General features: G+C 45.0%; 1 protein-coding gene across 1 annotated transcript; it reads right to left on the bottom strand.

Moving 5' to 3' along the window:
• Nucleotides 1-447: 447 nt before the first annotated feature.
• Nucleotides 448-16743, bottom strand: LOC129342618 (collagen alpha-3(V) chain-like). The gene is made up of 12 exons (XM_054998476.1): nucleotides 16728-16743; nucleotides 16526-16579; nucleotides 16242-16295; nucleotides 13590-13643; nucleotides 12545-12562; nucleotides 10818-10871; nucleotides 9736-9798; nucleotides 7500-7665; nucleotides 5773-5879; nucleotides 5560-5640; nucleotides 3677-3865; nucleotides 448-1520 (listed from the first exon to the last, which is right to left on the bottom strand). Exons 8-12 carry the CDS (start codon nucleotides 7618-7620, stop codon nucleotides 1371-1373), a joined length of 648 nt encoding a protein of 215 aa, XP_054854451.1. The 5' UTR covers nucleotides 7621-7665; nucleotides 9736-9798; nucleotides 10818-10871; nucleotides 12545-12562; nucleotides 13590-13643; nucleotides 16242-16295; nucleotides 16526-16579; nucleotides 16728-16743; the 3' UTR covers nucleotides 448-1370.
• Nucleotides 16744-23027: the final 6284 nt, after the last annotated feature.

Raw genomic sequence — 23027 nt, 5'->3', positions numbered from 1 at the left:
TGGCAATTGGAAGTCTAACAGATTTATTGGGGCAGAAGCTTTTGTGAGCCAGCGTCCATTTGGTCAGCTCTAACATGGTTATGTTTTTCGGATGAACGAATCTGCCTTATATCAAGCCTTCTTGGTATTTGTTCCAACTGGCAGTGACTCTCTGAGGTCTCTGACAGAGAAAGGACCTCTCCCAACAACTGCTACCCAAGCCCCTTTTATGTAGAGATGCAAGGGATTGATCCCGAGGACAGCCTGTAGTACAGATGAATTTATGGAGAGCACAAACAGTGTGATTGTTCTTACTAAAATGAAAAGAAAAATGAGGAACAGGTTGCCGACCAACCCTTGACTCCCTGTTGTGCTGCAGCTGCAGATAAAACAAGGTGAAGTTGTGTGTATGTAATTGAATAGGGCCGCTCCGAGTGACTCACCGTGGTTTTAAAAATGCACCTTCAATAGGGTGGCCAAGTTTATTGCGCACGGAAATTTGGTGCCTTTAAGAGCTGTAGAGCAGGCTGAAACCAAGAAATTCAGCTTTGCTCATTGCAGTATTCTCAGGCTGCAAACAGTTTCGTGTATATAGGGGAAAGGGCCTACTGGACAGTAATTCCAACAAATGCATTTTCACTGGTTCTTGAGGTATCAGAATGTACATAACTTTCTTTAAATTTTCAGCCCTCTTAACCCAAGGGAGAATACGTCCCCAAACATACCAATATCCAGGGCTACTCTCTTTCAAAAGCACACTGACATTGTATAGTGGCAGACTACATTGTAATCTGTTTCCTTATACCAGGTCAAAGACTTGGTCTGTTTAGTTCAACGTTGTCTACTCTGGCAGTGAGTCTCTGGTAGAATAAGGCCTTTCTTCCAGACCAGCTATCTCAAATCCTTCAGTTGCACATGCTGGGTATTGAACCTTCCACACACAAAGCCATGAACAGAGCCACTGAGCCATGGTCCCTCTCCAGTCTTTGAAATCTTCGCTTTTCTTTCAGCAACAAAAGAACCTCCTTTCTACAACTGGTTATTATGCAGATATTAAAAACATAGAGCTTCTATCCAGAGAGAGAAGGTGACAGAGCCTCACCAAAATATTATCCTTACTACTTAAATTAACTCCTTTTATACATATTATATATATATGTTTCATAAACAAATGGATTTAAACAATAGCCTTGTAAACATAATAGTTCTCCCTCCTTCAAAAGGAAACATTTGTCCGTAGCGTAATGAGGCTGTAAGCAAGGAATTCATAAATAAGAAATACAGCCTTCAGAAGCCATCTGGGATTATAGCAAGAGGGTCTCTTTGGTGTTCTTCCATTTCTTGCAGTTTTATTTCCTCCAATGGAAAAAAGGATCAGTATAAAAACAATCCTAGCTGAAGCAAACGGGCCCGATTGTGAAACCAAACTGATGGGAGGCGTCACTGTTGTGAAACACAGCGAGATCACGCAAGGGCAAAAGGCTGAGATCCTCCGTGGAGAAACGGAATATGGTGTCGGTGATGGAGGATTCATTGTCCAGCTGAAACATAAACACACACACCAAGATTATGGGCAGTGTGCCTGTGTGCGCACGCTGCAATTCCACATGAGCAAAAGAAAAAGCAGAGAATGTGGCACGGAATTTCACTTCTTGAAAATCTCAGCTTTCATTCAGAAACTTTTCTTTCTAGTTCTTATTGCCCAAAAGTATGCTTGAAAGCATATGGGCCATGCCTGGCAAAACACCAGAAACTGTAGAGGTAAACAAGATTTCCAGTGGTTGGAGGCAGACCTTCCATAGACTGCATTCACACTTGCTCTGAGTAAGTTGGGCAAAAAGAAAAATTCTGCAGATGCTACAACTTCCTTCTATTTCATTATGTTTTGTTAGTTATGGGGAGATATCAGAAAAAAATGGGCATGGATCCTCTACCACCAGTCCACGGACAATCTTGTTGACTTTTCTCATGTCACCTCTGCCTGTATCTTCTAATATCTCAGCATGCCCTTGTTTGTCTAGAAACTTGGATGATTTTCTTTAAAAAAATAAATAAAAGGAAGCAGAGATTTCTAGGATATTAATCATTTTGTGCCCAATGCCAGTTGGAAGCTTACTCACTACTACTGTAGGATACACACAGTCCTGTACATCAGGGTTTTAAAGTCAGAATAGCCCAAGCAAGCCAGATCTCACCACATCTCGGAAGCTAAACAGGTTTGGCCTTGGATAGTAATTGGAAAGGAGATTTCCAAGGAAGACCAGGATTGCACAAGCAGGCAATGGCAAACCACCTCTGTTAATCTCTTGTCTTGAAAATCCCAGCAAGGGTTGTCATAAGTCAGCTCTAACTTGATGGCACTTTCTACCACCAACCTCAATCTAGGATACTTCACCAGCAACTGTGGCCCACAAGCCTGTCTCCCCCAGGCTCTGTCTTCCCTTGTCCATTTCCTATCCACTGCAGAACATCCTTCTCAGATTCTAACTTTAGTCCCCGCTCATTTGACCTACAGAACTGGCCTAACTCAGCAGGCATCTTACCAATTCCCACTCCATTGCAGGCCATCACTCCCATCACAGCTCAGCTGTGGGCTAGCTCCAGATGTGTGTGTGTGTGGGGGGGACTTCTGCAAAATACATTCTTGTAGTTCTGCCATCAATCACAGGTCCCTGGTTCATACCATCCACCAACAGGATAGCAATTGCTTCCATTTGTCTCTACAAGCAAGAAGTTGAGCCTGCAAGCAGCCAGCAATGGCAGAGGGTGAGGTAGCAGCCAGCAGCAGGAGGGGGCTGGCCAGACCCAACTCAGCCCAGCCCAGCCCAGCCCAGGATGGGGGCTCAGACTCCTGCTGCTGTCCAAGGATGGGCAGCAGTGATTGCTCACTCCAAGGGTCCGGCAGACATGGTTTCTTTGAGGTTGGTGGTGGGTCTTTGCAAATGCCTTTGAAATGGATTCTAGAACCATGTTACTCATTTTTTTTGGATGTTGTGGCCTCTCTCCAAGCATACTATATTTTTCAGACAGCATGATCTGGGTCCAATAGCACCTGAAAGACCAACTATATTTCCAAGGTATGAGCTTTCAAAGGGAGCTTTGACAAAAACTCATACCTTGGAAATGTAGTCGGCCTTTAAGGTGCTACTGGTCTTGCTTTTCAACTGCTTTACAACTGCAGACCATTGGTCTTGCTTTTCAACTGCAGACCAACACACAAAACTATTTTTTAGAGTTCTTCTAACCCACCAGCAGTTGCCTCTTCACATACACAGAATCCTTGTACATGGCATCATGTACATGGCCAGCTGCTGCTATGTGCATAAGCATCTGTGGGCCAGGGCACAAACCCAATACCAGCACTGGAAGAGAGCTAGTTGTGGGAATCTCAGGCTCCTTCCTAAAACCAGCCAAGGAAAGAAGAAGAGCAAATATACCATGGCCAGAAACTCCCCAGTGTTCCTGTACCCTTCTTCAGCTTCCGTGGTTAGCAGAATAGATTTTGTTGCTGCTCTACTGAATCTCTGCTTCTGGAAAGAAAGGATCTCTGGACCGTTGCAAAGTCTAGGAAAGGTAGTGGATCCTGGACCACCCACCCATCAATTTGAGAACCACTGGCTGCGATGCACAGATTACGCATTTCAGAAAACCCCTTTCCACCACCTCACCGGAGGCTTGCCACTCTCCTATCACTTACCATGCATCCCTGTAAGGTGGCCACGTAGCTGTGTTCCCTGGAGTCCGTGAGGAACTTGATTTCCTTTTCAAGCTGTGGGCCGGACCCATCAGGATGAGGTCTGCAGGAATAAGATACCTTCTGGGTGGCCTGGCTGCTGTGGAGCTTCAGGAAACGGAGCTGCACGGTGGACAAGCCCTGGTACTCCAGCTGCAGCAGAAACAAGAGAACCAATGCTCAGCTAAACATCACATAACACAGACCCACATGTGCACCTCCAAAGCCCAGTCTTCCTTGAAGGCATTGGCTCTATTGCCACTTCAGAATGCAGGTGGGGACATTGGAGAGACTGTGGCTGAATAACAGAGCACAAATGTGTCTTGGAGAGGGTCTCTGAAGTCGAATCTCTGCCACTTCCAACTGAATGATCTCATGCAGGCAGTCTTGGGAAAGACTCTTCTCTTCTTGAGATGCTGGAGTGCTTCTGCCAGCCCAGACCCAAATAAACAATGCTGAGCCAGGTGGACCAATGGTGTGAGGAAGCCCAAAGGACTGAGTGTTTGAACACTCACTGTTGTAAACATCTGCTTGCTTCTAGTAAACTAGAATATTTAAAGAACAGCTGGGCCAGAACACTTTCCCCTGCCAAGCTAGCTTTCTACATGCAAGGAGAGCATCATGCAATTTGCACTGGTATTCTGAAGTGAAACAGGTAGAAAGGACTATACTGCATGCTCTTGGCAAAACTTCTATAGAGTTTTTAATTCTTGTATATTAGAAATAACTGTTTCTATTAATCAGACCTACATTTTCCTCCATAATTTCTATTTCCAACATTGCTTATAACTGTTGGAATTAGAGTGTTTTCCAGTTTCAGGTCCAAGTCATTTTGCTTTAATAAGAAGATAAATTATACGCTCTTTATTCCTAGAAAGATGTTCACATTTTTCAGATATTCCAGAGAAACAGCCCCTGGAGCCCAGTTTTTTTAAAACTTTCTCTTATTTCTTAAACAGTGGGTATCCTATCCATACTGGACTCAAATGGACTCAAATCTGGATTAGAACACATAGCAAGTATTAAGCATTCAGTTCAATGCAACACTTGCGGCCTGTAGAAATTCTTTACATTCTTTCTTGTGTTTGCTCTTGTAACAGTCCTCTGAGGCAGGCTACTGTTATTGCCCTTTTGCAGGTGTGAAAAACAGAAGACAACATGCCCAAAGATGCAGAATGTGTCTGTGGCATAGGTGGGTCTTGAACCTGTGTCAGGAGCCCTCGCTCAACTTTCTTTGCACCAGACTATAGATTCTGGAGAGGATATGGCAAACGATGTGTGGTCTTGCAGGGGCTGAACTGTCAACATCAGAACGGGATTCAGCTTCTGCACAACCTATACCTGCTTAGCTTCAGCACAGGTGCTTAATCATGTGCTCTCCAGCCATACCCCAGGACCCATGTGTAACCTCTGGTCCCAGAACTTCTGGTCCCATGTTCTGTTCCCACACTGAGAACCTGCTCCAGTTCAGACTTCCTTGCTGATCTGAACATTTAGGAGGCTTGGCATTTTCTGCCTTTGCTGGTTATGAATAATCTTGGCTTTTCCTTGCCTTCAGCTGGGCAGCCAGTCTGACAAAGGTACATCTCTAAGGCAGCATCCCTAATATGTCCCAATGCCCCCCTTTCACCCTTGACCACGAACATGCCACATGATACTTGCGGTCATGTGACACATCTTTCCCCTTTTAACACCTTTGATGTTACACCCATTGGTTCAATCTCACCAACTGGAAGATTCCTGCTTAATTCTGGCTTCACCATGGCAAACCTAGCTTGCTATGGCTACCTTTGGTTTATTCCACCCTCATCTCCCATGTGAACATTTTGGGCTACAAAAGTGTTTACCAGGAAGCCGCCAGGCAGGGAACTGAGCCACTGGAAGGTGTCTTCTGAAGTATATGCTTTCAACCAAGCTTTGATGGGAACCTGGTTTTTTAAATACAGAGTTTTCAAGTTAACCACAATTTCTTGCAAGATATTTTATAAAGACCAGTCACATCATTTAAAAAAAATTCTGTTGTTGAACATGTTTCCCCCACACCTGACCACAACTCTTACCTGATTTTGCACAGGGGAAATACACGTTTCTCCCCCAGCAGTGAAATTGCAGAACACCAACAAAGAGTCTTGGGGACTTCCTTGGTTGGGGTCTATATAATAATAGCCTGAAATGAAAGGGAGAAATTAAGTCCTATTTAGGCCAAATTAGACATAGACAGCATTTTCATTTTTTAAACCAGAACCTGCCCTAGTGATGCTGAAAGAGGAGCAGGTTGGTCTAATTTTAACAGTCAAAGCGATATACAAGTACAGAGTGCTAACTCTTCCCCCTGCATTGTTCTTTCCTGGTGCTGGAAGGGATCCCAGTTGTGAGGACAGCAATTGGAAAAGCAATTTGAAAGAAGGGCTGTGAGAGGGTGGAGGGTTCCACGCTCCTAATGCACACACCCCTTTGCTCTCAGAACTGGGGTCCCTTCCCTACTTCACATTTGATTGGGGCAAACCCAAGTTTAAGCATCAACTGGTGATCTGAAGGATATCAAGAGAGGATTCAACTTGTGTACCAGCAGTCCATACTGGCCAAAATAGGGACAAGAAAGCCACTTCATGCCATTGGCCAGAGCAGGTCAGGTGATATGCTCTCTAAAGCCATGCCTGTCCAAGAGTTAAACTACATGAGACGAATTACACCAGGACACTCAAGTGAAGGGAGACGCAATATTAGCCAGGAAGCGTAGTTTGAATTTCACCTCTCTCTACAGAGCCAACAATGATCATTCCTCAGAGAGTTTGTTAATTTCCTCTTTGCCTCCCTGAAGGCACAGTCAATTATTAACAAACCCTCTGAGGAACTATCCTAGTTGGCTCTGTAGAGAGAGGTGAAATGTAAACTATGCTTCCTGGCTCACCTTGCATCTCCTTTCACTTGAGCATCCTCATGGAATTCATTTCGTGTAGTTTAGCTCTGAGACACCAGGAGGAAGGAGCCGTGTCCAATACTAGCCAAGTACCCTGAGCTGTGGAAGCTTCCAGATGACAAAAAGAATCACAAGAGACTGTAGTTAACTCTCAAAGGTGGCTGAATTCAGAGGCACAGCTTCTATTTTTTACTCTAGAGATTACTCCTCAGCACGAGGAGTTGCTATAGTTACAGGCTTAAAGACAGACTGATTTCGAGATGGTGAGAGTCTCCAGCTGTGACAAAGATTTTCCTCAAGTCTTCAGAGGTATTTGGCTCCTGCCTGATTATGGAATGACTCTTGAAAATGGAGGACCAACCAGCACATTCATTTAATGCATAGCCAACATCCCTTCAGGGCTGTGGCCAGCAACGTAGGCACAAGGGCCACTACACTGATTTTTCACAGATTATACCAAAATGTTTTTTCAGACATTTTGCCAAACCATAATGCTCCACGAAGTAGCAGCTGCATATAGCCACAGGCCGGGGGCAGATACAAGGAGGGATTTCAAGCAGATACAGTGCCCAAGTATCTCATCATCTGTTTATGGCCAAATTAGAGGTAACTCTGAAGTCCACTCTGAAATGTCTGAGGATGAGCTCCCATCTCCAGCTGCAAACAGGGCTCAGGGAAGGAGATGAATAGCAACTCCTTCTAGCCTTTTCCCACCTTGTTCAGCAGTCAGTTCTGTCTATTGGCAGTCTGGGGTTTAACCCATCTCCCACTACCACAATAGCAGTGATTCTGTCCCCGGAATGGACACCTTTTGATTCATGTCACAGAGTGTGGCCAGGAAAGGAAGGGCCTGGTTCTTTCTCTTACCATCTGGAAGGTGAGGCTGAGCCAGCAGAAGTTCTTGGCAAGACGCAGCAGGGTAGTCTTTGGTGCCATTCGGGGGTTCCACCAAGAGCTTCAATTCCCGGCCTAGACTATCCATCAGCATCCACACCACACTGTAGTTCAGCTTGCTTGCTGAGTAAATCAGTTGCTGGTACAGGAGAGAATTAACAATTAAAATGGCTTCTATGCTTTTGCTTTGTCCGTCAGCAGTGAGAAACTCCTCTGTTCTCAGTCTTTTGGCTCAACTGTTCACACAAAAGTATTGACGGTATCCAGATGCCATGAACCAACCTCAGTTTGTTTGTGATTGGTATGAGACAGGAAGCCTGCAGATCTCACAGGCTCCCTCCCACCACTCATGTAAATTGAGAAAACTGCTGTTTGGATGTCATGGTATCTAAATTAGGTACATGGTATCTAAACTTTGTACAGAGCCTAGAGATTTGAGACAGGACTATATTAAAAAAAAAAGGAATAGAAAGAAGGGAATTGGGGAAGCCAAGGAAGAAGGAAGGAAACAGTGAACTTAATGCGTAGGTACAGGACAGTCTGTGTGAGGAGTTTTAGAGAGGTAAGGAAGACTGGTTTATGACATACTGACAAATTTTAAAAAATAGATTCAAGCAAACCTTAAGGTTTTCAGTGCTTGAATTATGGGGCAGGAAAGCAGATCCTATTATTTTTGTCCATAGTGCCTCGTGTTAGAAGGCTATGTGGTGGCAAAGGAAGTAAGATTTGGCCTCCCTAGCTATGTTCAAAGGTGGGGGTTAGGGGATAGGGATTGCGTATTTCATTACAAGCCTTTCCCCTCGTAATTTGACCTCAAGAAATGGTTATAATCCACATAAAATATTCTCTCAATATAAAAATTCCCAACAAGCAAGAAACAAAGAGCAGTGACAGATTTGATCAAGAAGGGTATTGAGGACTAGAGGTGGGCACGCATTGCAATACAAAGAAAAAAACCGAACGAACCGGGCTGATTTGTGGTTCGTGAAAACGCAGTTCGTGGGGCCACGTTTTCCATGAACTCCTTGACTTTTTGAGCGGCAGGAGAAGGGGGCCATCTGTTTCAAATTCCCTGTGCTGGGTTCAGCTGATCGGGTGAAGCCAGCACGGGGCATTTGAAAGTCGCAACCTTCCCCGGTTGCTTGCAACCCCCAAAACAGTTTACATTATTCTCTTCTCCATTCTATCCTCACACAAGGTCAGTTATGCTGAGAGTGTGTGATGGGCACACACCTGGGTTTCCTCAATCCTAGTCTAAAATTCTAAGCACTGCACAATACTAGCTTTAGTGGGGTGATTCCTGCTGAAGAGTAGCAAGCATCTGGGCCTGGGTGAGTCATGAAAGTTGTATGGTAATGAGTTGCCTTTCCCCTCAAAGGCCAAAATAGACCGGGAAAGGTCCCCGTCCCCTCCTTCTGGCTTGAAGTCTAGCAATACTGTCTTGGATGCCTAGCAACTCTCACAAGGGCCACTGGGAGGAAATTCATTTCTTAAAGCTACTGGCACAATTTGTATTATTGGGAGGGGGGGTTAAGCCCCTAATGTTTGGTGTTTTTTTTCAGATTTCAGATTTTTCTGCAAACCAGGGTCTTTTTATGGCTTTTCCAGATCTGTCTTGTCTTTTCATAGCCCTAATCCTCAGATTTAATAATCCACAGAAAAAGCCATGTTGAAAATTAGATATATTGATTTCCTATCACTGAGTAATGGCCTAATTCCAAGCATGGCTTTTTTTTCTTACCCAAAGAACAGGCTTGGGATGGGGAAAACATCTCAATCTAGAAATTTTCTATGTCTGAAAAAGTTTCCCCTCTCAATGTCAATAGAGAAAGCAGATCTATGAACTCAGCCCTTTTTTAACCCCTAGCAATATTAATTCAGGCTTGCAAATTGTCACTTTCCTAATCATCTGTGTTGATATGCTCCTTCAGGAGGCCAGGTAAGGAGGTTTTTGCAAACTGTGAGTTTCTTCTTGGTGTTGATGCACCACAAATTATTAATTTAGGGCATATTTGTGGAGTTGGGCAAAAAATGTCAGGATAAGGAACTGAGGTCTTCTGTGCATGGTTGAATTATTTGGGAAAGTAAAGTGCATTAGAACACACTTGGGGCATTGGATCTCCTGGAAGAAAAAAACTGTTTTGCTAACCCAACCCTATGCTCTGTGTGACAAGGCCATGTGCCGTAATGTTCCATTTTTCATACTCACCTTCAGTTCTTCCCTTGAGATATTTAGTGAAGGACCAGGGAGTCCAGGAATTCCAGGTGCACCCTAGAAATACAAGTAAGATTGACCTCTTACCTTGGATCAACTGATGCTCAGCACCATGGGTGTCAGGCAGTTGTCTTTGCAGCACTGAAGTCTGAGAAATGGAGGTTCCAGACAGAGAAGGGTCCACCATGCCAGCTGTGAAATCTAGCACCCTGTCTGCATACTTGATTTAACAGAGCAAACTAGATTTATAGCCCTCAAACATGATGCTTGCAACTAGCATAGGTAATGGTTCATAAACCAGAAGGGTCTCTTGGCTAAGTTTCAACTGATCCAGAGATAAGGCTTCAGTGCTCTGATTCTATTCATGTATCTTGTTGCAAAAGCTTCTTGCTTACACTAACACCAGTCAGCGCTGGCCATCTTAATCCCAATTCTCTTGCCATCCTCACAACTATTTGGCTATTTTTAAAATATGCAATGCACTTTCAAAACTCTCTAATGCTTGACTTCAGATATCCTGTTTTGCAGAGAATAGCTAATGCAAGGCCTCGCTTAAACCCAGGCAAGACTGTGCCCAAATGGGAAGAGGAATGAATGTTCTCCAAACATTCCCCTGTTTTCACTCCTCTATGAAAACCATCCCCCTTTGGTGCTATAATTACAGAGGAAGGCAAGTCTAAAATGTTTGCACATTCAGAGAAAGGGTAGGAAGTATTGCCCTCACTCTCTACTGCCTTAGTTCTCCCTCAGTGATGTCATCACATAGCCAAATATGATTGGCTACATAGCAAAATCACTACTCCCAGGAAGAAGACTTGCGGGTGGGGGAGCTGGATCTAGAGCATGTGCTAACTGGAGATTGAACAGGAATAGGTTACAAAGAAGGGGGAGACTGGGAAGTCCTGTATTTTTGCCCCCAAAACAGTGAGCAAGCATTCAGTGTATCCCTAAATGCGTGTCTCCAATGCTTACAACAGTCTAATTCTTTATGCACTGAACATAGGGTTGCTTTCTAATCCTCATGGAGTAAAGCTTAGAAGTGCACAGTTATAACAACAAAAGTTGGCCTGACTTACTGGTAGGCCTGGCTTGCCTTTTGGTCCTGGGAGGCCTTCTAAGCCTTTGAGGCCCTGGCAAAACAAGAGAGAGGACAAAAGAACCAGAAGATCCCAGTATGCCTATTATGGTACACCACTGGTTACTGCTATTACCAGGTTTTCTTGTTCATAATTAAGTAACTGTTTTATTCTTGTTTTTCATGCATTGCATTATTACTGTTATTGCTATTATCCTCCATAAATATTGTTAATAAACAGTGTTTAAGAAAAAAAACTCTTATAACCTCATATATACATCTGCCTTTTGAAGGCTCGCTACATGCATCTAACAGATTGGGCTATGGTCCACAAAAGCTTATGCTGAAATAAAATTGTGCTAGCCTTTAAAAAAAAAAAGTACCACCAAGATTTTTGTGGGGAAAGGCTAGCATCCAGGTGGTAGCTGGAGATCTCCTGGAATTACAACTGACCTTCAGGTGATAGGGATCAGTTCCCCTGGAGTAAACAGTCACTTTGGATGATGGACTATATGGTATTATATCTCACTGAGTCCCTCCCCTTCCCAAACCCTGCCCTCTTCAGGCTATACCTCCCAAATCTCCAGGAATTTCCCTGCCTGGAGCTGGCAACCTTAAGGGGCATGGAAATAAAACTATCCTCCCAAGAAACTCCAACACAGCTTGCTTTTGACAGGACTGATAGCCTAGAAGCAGGCAGATGGGCCGCCTGATACGGCCACCAGCATTCTGTGAGCAGCTTAGCTTGCAGTGAGTAATAGCTTCATTGAGGAGTCAGATTGGATCCTGAAGTTCTACAAGATGGGGTTCTTAATGTCACGTGATCCACATTGGGTTGAAAGCTGCTATACAACCTCTAGCCACCTGTGGACAGGGGTAGACTTAACCAATGGACCACGGGGCAGCTGTCCCAGTCCCCGCTCAGAGGGGTCATCTGGGTTGGTGGCAGTAGTTGCTCATGCCTACCCTATCTGAGGCTCAGGTAGCTGGCTTGTGGTGGCAGCAGTGGTTCCTGCCCACTTCACAATGGGAGAGGGCCACCCCTTGCTTTGACCCTGGTAGCAGGAGGTAGACATGATGGGGGGTCTGGCAGGTATCCTGTGGCCCAATTCTGGATGTTTGACCAGAGCCTTATAATCACTACAAGAGTCGCTGCAAATAAAAGTGGCACTTATAAGCTGCCACAATGGAGGACAATGTTTGGGCTTCACTATCAGTGTTCTTAGAATGGGGCCACTGGTACCAGCCTTATACATGTCACAACAGTTTGGTGTAGTGGTTAAGAGTGCGGGACTCTAATTTGGGGAACCGGGTTTGATTCCCCACTCCTCCACTTGAAGCCAGCTGGGCGACCTTGGGTCAGTCACAACTTTTAGGAGCTCTCTCAGCCCCACCCACCTCACAGGGCATTTGTTGTGGGGATAATAATGACATACTTTGTAAACCGCTTTGAGTGGGTGTTAAGTCATCCTGATGGGTGGTATATAAATTGAATGTTTTTATTATTATATTATTAACAGTCTTTTAATAAAAGTATTTCTCCAGAGGCTTCTGAGATCACACAGAGCACCCTGATTCAAAGTGGAAGGAAAGAGCTTTGAAGAAATGTCATACTGCCAGAAAATCTCTCACCCAACTAAGGAAAGCAGAAAGATGAGAATGTATGTTTTAAGAGAATTATTCAGTATCCATTATGTTTACAGCACCAAGGGAAAAATTGGAACTTACTTTTTGTCCAAACGAGCCCTGGGGAGAGAGGGAGAAAAGAAGATAATGCTTTGTGAAAATAGTCTAGCTGTGTTCCAACTTCTGAAAAGAATCGCTCCATTGAAATACATAGCTTATTCTGTGCAGGGATGTACCTAGTCTCAGAACAAATAAAATGAATGAACCAGAAAAGCTCATGACAAAAATTTATGGGAATAATAATGAGTAACCTACACACATTTCAACCATTTTGCTCGTTTCCCTGACATTCCAGTTAGAGTTCAAAGGATATCAAACTGAGACGGAGAGACTCAGGAGAGAACAGACAATTGTAAATTGATATCTAAACTTTCCAATCAGCAAAGTCAAACAATATATGCAACAGAACAGGTTCCAGGACATGGGAATCACAAAAAATACAATTAAAATGGTCACTCTTTAGAAATGAAAACGAAACAAAAATTTTACATTCCTAATGATCTGTGACCACTTCATTATCGACCAGAGACTGCCCTAACTTATTATATCCTAGGGCCAAGCTGTACTTTACGTAGATCTGTGACTGGATGTCTCAGTTTGTGTGCTTTTTAAAATGAAATACAGCTGTTTGGGGGGGCATAATTTGATCAGAGCAGCTGGGAAATAGGATGTTCACCACCACCAGCACCCCACCATTTTCTCAATCATTTTCTCAACCAGGCAGGTGAAAGCCAGTATCCCTCAACTCTCGCCCACAACTCATGGCACAAACAGCAGCACTCTGTGTGTGCGACTTAAATCACAAAAAATGGCATGTAGGGAAAGGATGAAGTGCCCCCTGGGACAATTGGCATGAAAGGGAAATGCTAATCTCCCTCCATCATGCCATAGCCCCATTTCTTATCTTGCTCATAAAGAATTTGTATCTTTATACTTTTCACAGAATTCCTGGCACAGAATGTAGCATGCCTGGGTCTTCGAGTACACTCCCCTTTGCCCATAAGTCACTAAAAGCATGAAGCAGAACCCAGAAATTGTATACCATTCAGTTTCTTCATCTCCTTTGGGCTCAAAAGGAAAAGCTTACCGGAATGCCTGGGTATCCAGCACGCCCCTGTCTACCCGGTGGACCAATAGCGCCCTGCAAATAAATGAGAGATGCACTGTTGACACAGGCAGCTCCCATGTTTTGGGGTCCCCTGTTGTGATACCTTGACCCAGCTTTCCATTTTTGTCCTCCTCTGAACATAGATACATCTGGTCCCCAGTTTCCATAGCTGGATCAATTAGCTCTCATTTTTTCTCATATGGGTACAACTTACAGTACCCTGACCTGGAAGGTCCAGGTAGCCCAATTTCACCAGATCTCAGAAGTTAATCAGGTTAGGCCCTGGTCAGTATTTGGATAGAAGATCACCAAGGAAGGCCAGAGTTGCCACACAGAGGCAGTCAATGGTATAAAAAAAGGTACAAAAAGCTATTATTGCACGTAGCCAGAGGCGATTGCAATTGAACATGAAAGAAAACATAAGACAGGCAATGACAAACCACTTCTGAAGGCTTCTTGCCTTGAAAACTCTACAGGGTCACTATAAGTTGGCTGTGACTTGATGGTATGCATGCATGTGCACGTGTGCATGCACACACACAGCAGTGTTCTCAGGCTGAAGGGGTCCCCTTACCCAGCCTTGGATTGAGCAGCTAGTCCCAATCTTGCCAAGAAGATATACCAACACGATATATTGCTTAGTGGTAGAGCATAAGTTTTGTATGGGGATGGGGGGGGACTTCTCTCAGCCGAAGACCCTGTTAGAGTAAAACATACTGGAATTTGGCTGATTCCGCACACATTGGATAATGCACTTCCAATCCTCTTTATAGATCATTTGGAATGGGTTTTTTTGTGTGCAGAACAAAAAATCCACCTCAAATGATTGATAAAGTGCATTGAAAGTGCATTATCCAACAATTCGGTTTCGTTTTCCTGGCCATGTCGGACGTTCCTCTCCGCAGGTCCGGGGGAACTGTCTGAGCAGGCTGACTGGGCGGTTGACCCGCGAGGGTTAACCTCCAGGACTCCCAGGGAGGGAGCCTGGATCCGGGGCGCCGCGGGAAGAACCCTCTGGAAGTAATGCAGGGGGTAAATTGTCCGCTTGCTCCAACAGCCGGCAGACTTGCGCAGCGTGTGCTGCCGGGCCATGGAGAACGGCAATAAGCAGATTTAAGGTGAAGACCTGTAAGTAAGCGAATCCCTTCTGATTTTTAAGCGTATGCGAAGGATCGGTGGGAATTGAAGCTAAAAAGGCGCAGACTTCTTCCCCTGCACCGAGTTTCGGAACTTAGTTGGCGCCCCCCCCTAAGATGGCGACGAGAAAGCAGAGGCCAGCAATGAGTAAATCGGTGATGGCGACGTTACAGGGGAAGGGGGAAACTTTGGAAGAGCTGGTGAGACGAGCAGTTTTCGATGCTGTGCAGCCCTTTGTAGCGAAACTGAATGAAATGGGGCAAAAGGTTGATTCAGTGGAGAGCGAGGTGAAAGCCATTAAAGAAACAGCGACCGGAGCAGAGCAGTCTGCGCACAAGAACGCAGTACTCATGAAAGCAACAAGTAAGGAAGTGAAGCTTTTGGAGAATCAAATAATAGGATTACAAGTGGACCGTGCCCAAACGGTATTGCGTCTTCAAAATGTAAAAGAAGAGCAAAGTGAAAATTTAAAAGATTTGGTGTCTGGACTTTTGGCGCCATTCGCAAAGGCAACTAAAGAAGAGATAAAAAATGATATTTTGGAAGTCCGGCGGACATCTTCAAAGTATGCAATGAAGCAGCAGCTGCCTCGCGAGATTATTATTGACTTTTCATCTAAGAAGACTCGGGACACCATCTTAGACAATTTGTATAATGTGGACTTGGACTATTTGGGCAATAAGGTTAAAATATTGAAGGATGTTCCATTTTTGGCTCGTAAAAGAAGACTCAAATATAAAGGACTTGCGGCTTTCTTGAGGAAATGTGATATAAAATATAAGTGGCTGTTTCCAGAAGGCGTCTGGTTCAGATATAAAGATCAAACTTACAAGATTACATCGGACGCGCAGCTGACAGGCTTTTTGTTCAACCATCAGGAGTTTCAGCAGGAAGAAAGTTCGAAGTCTGAAGGGGAAAGTGGGGGGGGGAGGAAAGAGCGGACGCAGCTGCTCCAGCTGCGCAGAGAGAATTAAGACCGAGACGCAAGGGGGGGGGGAGAAGTTCTGATCCTGAATATAATCTGTATTGTATAAGACCTACCAATCTGACAGCATATTAGAAAGTTAACTTTTAAGAAAAATTGCAGTATGAAGGGAATACAAGACATGTAGTGTAGTGTTTGTTGTTTGTATGTTGATTTTCCCTTTCCCCAGTTCTCCCTTCCCCCCCTTTTTTTCCTTTCCCCTCCCCTTTATACTTTTGTAGTCTTCTGTAGTTTTTTATGTTAGATATTAAAAAATAAAAAACTTTATAAAAAAAGAAAAGAAAGTGCATTATCCAACATTTGCGGAATCAGCCATTATTAGATCAAAGATTAGTGGTAGAGCTTATGGTCTGAATGAAGAATGCAACAGGTTCAATTCCCAGCACAATTCAATTTAAAAGAATCTCGGGTAGCAGATGTGGGAAAGAGAGAGCTACTGCCCCTCAGAGCAGGCAAGATGAGCCAATACATTGACACATTATAAATTACCTTCATTAAAACACTATTACCTGTTCCCCCTTGGGTCCTGTTCTCCCAGAAACACCCACAGGTCCTTGCTTGCCCTGAAATTCATAACAGTTACTCACTGATGATTAGACCGTTAACAAAATTAATTTGGAAATTAAACATACACATAAGCAGAGCTTGCATTGTCAGATGCTTCATCTGACAAAGCAAAAAAATTATGCTGATTCACAAAAGATTATTCTGGGATAAACTTTATTAGTCTGTAAGGTGCTACTGGATGCCTGTTTACTGCTACAGACTAACACAGCTACCCATCTGGAACTACCTTAAAACCAAGATCTCCTTGTGGACCGAGGTATCCCCTGCTGCCTTTGTCACCCTAGGGGGGCAAAAGAAGGAGAAAAGGATTAACAGCTTCCAAAGGTAATGGATAATTTTCATTCCATTTATAATATGAGTAACTGGTTGGAACTGAAGTGCAAATTGCTGCGACAGACTCGAGGAATACATTGGTGGGTGGAACTCACCTTTCGTCCTTTGAGTCCCTTGGCTCCTTTTTCTCCCCTGTGTCCAGGAACCCCCTGAGAATGAAAGATATGAGCAACAACACTCACAGCAGTACTTCATCACTAATCATACTCTAGACAAATCAGCAGCTGGCAAAACCCTCCAAACAACTACAGTTCTTCAAAAAGAAACAGCCTTCACAACAGCCTGTTGCAATGAGTCCTATAGTTTCCAGGGCTTTTTTTCAGCATGAACGTGGTGGAACAGAGTTCTGGCACCTATTGAAAATGGTCACATGGCCGGTGGCCCCACCCCTGATCTCCAGACAGAGGGGAGTTTAGATTGCCCTCCGTGCTGCCGAGCACGTTAAAAAACTCCCCCCTTGTTCCAGCTGACCCCAAGTGACGTCATTGTGCGGTCTTGAGTTCCACCACCTCTTTTCCCAGAAAAAAGACCAGAGTTTGACCATATGGCTCTGCAGAGCTAGCTAGCTAGAACTCATTTATATTCAGGGAAAAGTCAAGCCAGCCTGTCTGCTGCAGACCAAAAAAAGGTTGCCAAGTTGCTTCATGCCAGCCTTTAAGCATAGGGTTGATGAAGCCACGCATCTGGAGACTCAGAAGGGGGTATACAGAGAAAAGCGACTGGATTCAATATTAAATTTAAATGCTTGAATCCAGAGGTCATTTTGTAGAAAAAGAGCTGGGGGAACTCATTAGCATATGCCATGCCTCTTGCCATCACTGGAAGTGTGTCATAAGTATAACTGATTTGCATATGCCACACCTCCTGACATCACCTATTCTGGCTGTTTTGGACCCAATCCTGGCCATTCAGAGCCAAAATTGGGCCCAAAATGGCAAAAAGGAGCTGAAAATGGCTGAAAAGCGGCCCAAAATGGTCAGGATCAGGCCACTGATGAGCGGGAGAGTGATCCACCACCTGTCAGAGGCCCGATCCAGGCCGTTTCGGCCTCAATCCAGGCTGAAACGGGCCCAAAACGGCCAAGAGTCAGGTGGATGGGGCCACCTGACGTGACCTGTGCGTTCCCCCTCGAAATGAGCCCTGCTTGAATCCATGTAGGTACCCTCTACATGGATCATGATTTTTGCCCTATAAACTTGCAAAGCTAAAGGGGTACGTTGCCCACCATATGTAGAGTAAAATCTCTGAACAACAGCCAAGTTAATTTTAATGCTTGTCAGGTTCCATTAACAATAAGGGTGCCAAGAATGGGAAGCACAGAATAAAAAATGGAGACTGTTAAACAAGCACGTTTGCTCTAAAGACCAGGAATCCAATAGCACCTATAAGGGCCAAGCTAGAAGTGACGAATTACGCTTGAATGGCAAGTGAACAGACTCACATGTATTTCTCCCTGTTCACTTGCGCTCCACTTGCACTCAGTCATTGAGTGGAGTGCAAGTGGAGCACAAGTGAACAGGGAAGAATACATGTGAGTCTGTTCACTCGCCATTCAAGTGAAATTTGTCACTTCTAGCTTGGCCCTAAGACTAACAACATTTGTGGTAGGGTATGAGCTTTCGTGAGTCACAGCTCACTTCTTCAGATACCCGAAGAAGAGTCACAGCACAGCTCACTTCTTAAGGTATCTGAATTTCCTGCGTTGTGCAGGGGGTTCAACTAGATAACCCTAGAGGCCCCTTCCAACTCTATGATTCTATTATTCTACTTAGCTTCTGAGATCTGATAAGATCAGGCTTGCCTGGGCTATCCAGGTCAGGGCACCTATAACAGCACGGGCCACATATTCTTGACACAGAGTACATTGTGCTATCTGGTGACAGAAGGATAGTGTTTCACGCTCGGCCCCCATCCTGCAGCTTATAATATGATTTTGTCAGCAGGATTGATTTCATTACAATGTAACAAAGGAAGGGTCCTTCTCACTCTGGGTTTGAAAGGGAGCTTTTTGAGTCTGAGCATGACTTCTCCAAATGAGCCTTCTTTGGGATGGATACTTACATAAGGGCCTTGGGGTCCGTGGGGTCCCCTGAGACCTTGCTCACCTGGAGAACCCTGCAAGGAGGAAGCAGAGAGTTAAGGGGAGCATCTAGTATTTGCTCAGTGCTCCAATTTGGCAAGCAAAGCGGTGGGCAGGAAATGTAAAATAAAACTGGGCTCTTCTCCCATTGCAGGAAGGATACCATAAGTTAGTTTGACAGAGCTCTTCCGCAAGAGCTGGTGCTTGCTGGAGAGCAGAACTACATACCACACTGTACATATCCAGCACTTCGTGCGAAATATGCATGCTGCCTTACTACACATCCTGCCTTTTCATGCCAGCACAGAGGCATGAACACTGCACACGGGGCAGCAGGGCTTACAGTGTAAACAAGATGCTGAGAGCCTTCAGTGTTGCATGGGTAAGCTCTTCTCTCCCGGCAGTGTCCTGTTTACACTAGGCCCAGCGTCGGGAGTCATTTTTGTGAGGGTGTCAGGAGCCATTCCTCAGCTTTGGCTTTCTCCCATGCTGGTACCCTCCTGGTTTCAGTTCCTTTGCAGGGATATCCAGTCTGGGCTTTTTTGTCTTGAATCCTGAGCAATAAACTTGGGGGCACCACATCTCCTCCTGAGAGGGCATTTCAGAGAGACCGTAAGGGAGACAGGTGCATTCACCATCCTCAGCCCCTTCCAGTACCACAGCTGATGGATGGCCTGGCCATGAAAGGAAGGTAGCTGCCTCTGGTTAGTCACTTTCTGAAAATGAACGGACCCTGTTAGGCTATCACTCATGTGGAAACACTGTAGGATGACAGCAAGCAGCCTGCCCAGTTTAGCTGGATGACAAGGGATAGGTTAAAAAATGAGCAATTCAAATGTACTCTTTCGTCTCCTTTGGTGAACTTTGAGAAATAACGTTATTTTGGGGTTTTTTTTCAGAATGACTAACCAGAATGGAAGAAAACCTCATCGGACAACAGGGGACAGCACAGCCAACCTGGCAAAGTTTCTGATTATATTGTGCTGCAATGTAATGAAGAAACCTTTACCATACTTTAGCATCTGATCAGCAACCCATGGAAGTAGGGGAGCTGTAAGATTCTACTCACATCTTGTCGGGATAATACCACATTAGCGTTACCATTTTTAATTATTCTGCGAACCTTCTAGCTGAGCGTATAGCCTAGAAACTGATTAAACAAATACATCCAGATGTCTGTATTACCAAGCAGTAACATACACCACTAGCAGTGTGTTTACTCTTTATGGTCCAAGAAAACTTAACAGTAAGAACAAGAGACCTCAAGAGGAACATTACTGGATCAGATAAAAAATCCATCCAGCTCTCCCCACCCCTTGGTACACTGCTTTTGAACATGGGAATGTTGTTCACTGGAGATCCAGTGTTGTGTAGTAGCTAGAGTGACAGACCTGGGTGACCCAGGTTTGATTCCCTGCTCTGCCAGGGAAGATCGCTGGGTGACCTTGAGCCACTCACACACTCTTAGCCTAACCTATCTCACAGAGTTGCTGTGAGGGAAAAATGGAGGAGAGGAGAATGGGTTCCCATTGGAAAGGTGAGGTATAAATAAATACATTAATTAAAAAAGAATTTTCACCATCCTGGCTTATAGCCATCCATAGACCCATCTTCCATTAATTTGTCTAACCCTTTTTATAGCCATCTATAAGTAGTGACCACTGCTGTATTGTGTAGCAGTGAGTTCCATAAATTAATTCTACATTGTAGGAGAAATTGTCTATCCTGAACTGCCTGCCTGCCAAATTTACTGGGTGCCTCTGGGTTTTTATATTATGGGAGACTTAAGCAAAAACAGAGTGGTTTGGCTTACCTCAGGGCCTTTGGAGCCTCTTGGGGGCCTGGGTCCCGCTTTGCCTCGTTTGCCCTGGAAAAGAGCAGGAATGAAAGATGGCAAACTCTCATTATTTCAAGGCTTCAGCCGCCTTCTTTGGGTCTCCACAGGATGGAGTAAAATTTCAAGGAGTCAAAAGGACAAGCTATTCTCTGAACAGCGTAGAAACTTTTGCTATTAGCTCCACCCCCACTGCCCCTTGCATCACCAAGTGACATCCTCTGCCCCAGACATATGTTGCTAGCTCCTATAGCACCACTCCCCACAAGCTAGTCCCCAAGCTCCACCCTCTCACTAAGGTTGCCAGATGAATTATACTGGACCCGCGGGGGGGGGGGAGCAGCATTATATGTGTGCATGTATAACTTGTGCATGCTTTCATTGGGGCAATTATGTCAGTACCGGAAGTTATATCCACCATCCCCTTCTAGGTGCCCCAGCCTGGCTGGCTACCCCTAAGTAGTGCTATGCGGGGTGCAGGAGGGCGGCCAGGTGCCTGGGCTGGCCAGCCACTTCCCCAACCCAGTCATGGTACCACACAGTTGCAAGAGGCTGGTCAGTTGGGCTGGGTGACAGAGTAGGGGGGGCAGGTGTTTGATATTTGAGGAACATTTTCCCCAAATAGTCCTCCCAAATACCAGCCTGTCCGGGTGAAAACCAGACACCTGGCAACCTGGCACCTCTCATAGAAGGGCACTCCTTGATGTGAGCCCACACCTGCTGTCTGAATTGGTGTAGTCCAGACACAGATATACCAGCTTACCCACTAGGCGTCCATTTACTGCACATTTCTGATTCTCAGTAACTTCATTAACTCTCTATGCTTATCCTCTGCTGGTCTTAGCAGCCTAGCAGTCACTTATGGAAAAGCAGGAGGTGGGACATGCTTTCTTACCCTTCTGCCAGGATTTCCAGGGAACCCTGGTACCCCATCATGCCCACATTGCCCCTAAGGAAGAGGACAGAAAGACAAAAGGTGAAAACAGACACCACCTTAGCAGGCCTACAGGGTTGGTTTTGAAGGAGCCTCATTTTGTGCAGTTCAGATGTACATTTTCCTCCTGCATCGAGAGCGCAGAGAACATGTTTTCGCTACTGTCTCTTCTGTCAGCCACCCTTTTATCTTAAATTTAAACCTGGTAGTCCAGAAACACAACTTATTACTTTTGTGATAACATTCCCTGCCCCCCTTAAATTGGAGTAGCAGCAACTAAGGCAACAATATGGGATCCTCTCTTGCCCATCAGATAGCAACTTTGTTCTCTGCTGTTATTGGACATTTTTTTCAGTGCTAATTTCTGGAAGCTGCAAGGGCGATAGAGACCTTTGGAGGCTCTGACACATCTGCAATTGCCAATATGTCAAAAGAAATGTTGATAAGATATACAATTTCTAGAAACACCGTTCTCCCCTTTACATTAGGCAAAGAGCAATATTGATAAATAAGGTACCTTTTCTCCTTTACACCCTTTCTGACCATTCAGACCTGGTAGCCCTTGAAGACCCTGAACCGAGAAGAGACAAGAAATTCTTACTAAGAGAAGGTGGTGGTTATGGAAGTGACTTTCATGATTAGCACATGAAGACTGATGCAGATGCTCAGCTTACACACTCATAAGGCCTACAACCTTACGTAAAAAAAAAAAAACTAAAAACACTTCATTAGCCTTGGACTACTGTAACATGATCTACTTGGGGCTATCCTTGATGACGGTCTGGAAATTTCAGCTCCTGCAAAAATGCTGTGGCTCATTTATGATTGGAAAAGGGATGCCAGGTCCCCCGGTTGGGGACACTCCGCCCACTGCCATCACTCCCCTGGCTTGTGGGAGGAAAAGGCAGGGAAACAGGCCTCCTGGGTGTGCTCCTCGGGCAGCGTGACACTGTCACTCCCAGGAGTGATGTTATTGTGGCACCCCAGGGACATTCCTGCCCTTCGCCCCAGGCCGACTTAATCCCCAGATGGGCTGAATCAGGTCTATTTGCAGCCCAAATCAGCCGGGTGTGAAGCATGGAAGCACTCCCAGGCCTGCGTAATGATGTCACTTGGAAGTGACATCATTGTGCCACTCCAGGAGCAAGCGAATGCAAAAAGAAAAGGGTGAGTGCTGGGTCCCCCGGCTCCTGCTGGGAAGGTAAGGGAATCTGGCAACCCTAGATTGGAAGCCAGCTGCAATTCACATATTACACTAGTGTTAAAGTTATTGCACTGGTTGATTGATTGTCTCCGTGAACAATTCCAGGAACTGATTATCAGCTAGGAAGCCCTTCATGATCTAAGATCCACATGTCTTTGGGACTGCTTATACTACCCAGGAAGGGCTTTGCTCATCACTCCAAGGCCTACATAAGAGTGCTACCATGCAGGCAGATTAGAACCAGCATCTGCCTACTCCAGAGCTTTTTCTTCTGTGGCTCCTGTGTGATGTGCAAGACAGAAGGACCCTCACATTATCTGCATTTCAGTGGTGGCGCTGGCAT

This window comes from Eublepharis macularius, chromosome 14 (assembly GCF_028583425.1).
Source record: "Eublepharis macularius isolate TG4126 chromosome 14, MPM_Emac_v1.0, whole genome shotgun sequence".
Classification (NCBI taxonomy): Eukaryota; Metazoa; Chordata; class Lepidosauria; order Squamata; family Eublepharidae; genus Eublepharis; species Eublepharis macularius.
This window is presented reverse-complemented; position numbering and strand designations above follow the sequence as displayed.

Bases quoted from the DNA above. Each gene is read 5' to 3' on its own strand.
- LOC129342618 (XM_054998476.1), bottom strand. From the start codon at position 7,620: ATGCTGATGGATAGTCTAGGCCGGGAATTGAAGCTCTTGGTGGAACCC. The intron at 5,641-5,772 runs GTAAGAGTTGTG...TTAAAAAACCAG, and splicing joins TTTCCCCTGTGCAAAATCAG to GTTCCCATCAAAGCTTGGTT. The intron at 1,521-3,676 runs GTAAGTGATAGG...TTTATGTTTCAG, and splicing joins CCACCTTACAGGGATGCATG to CTGGACAATGAATCCTCCAT.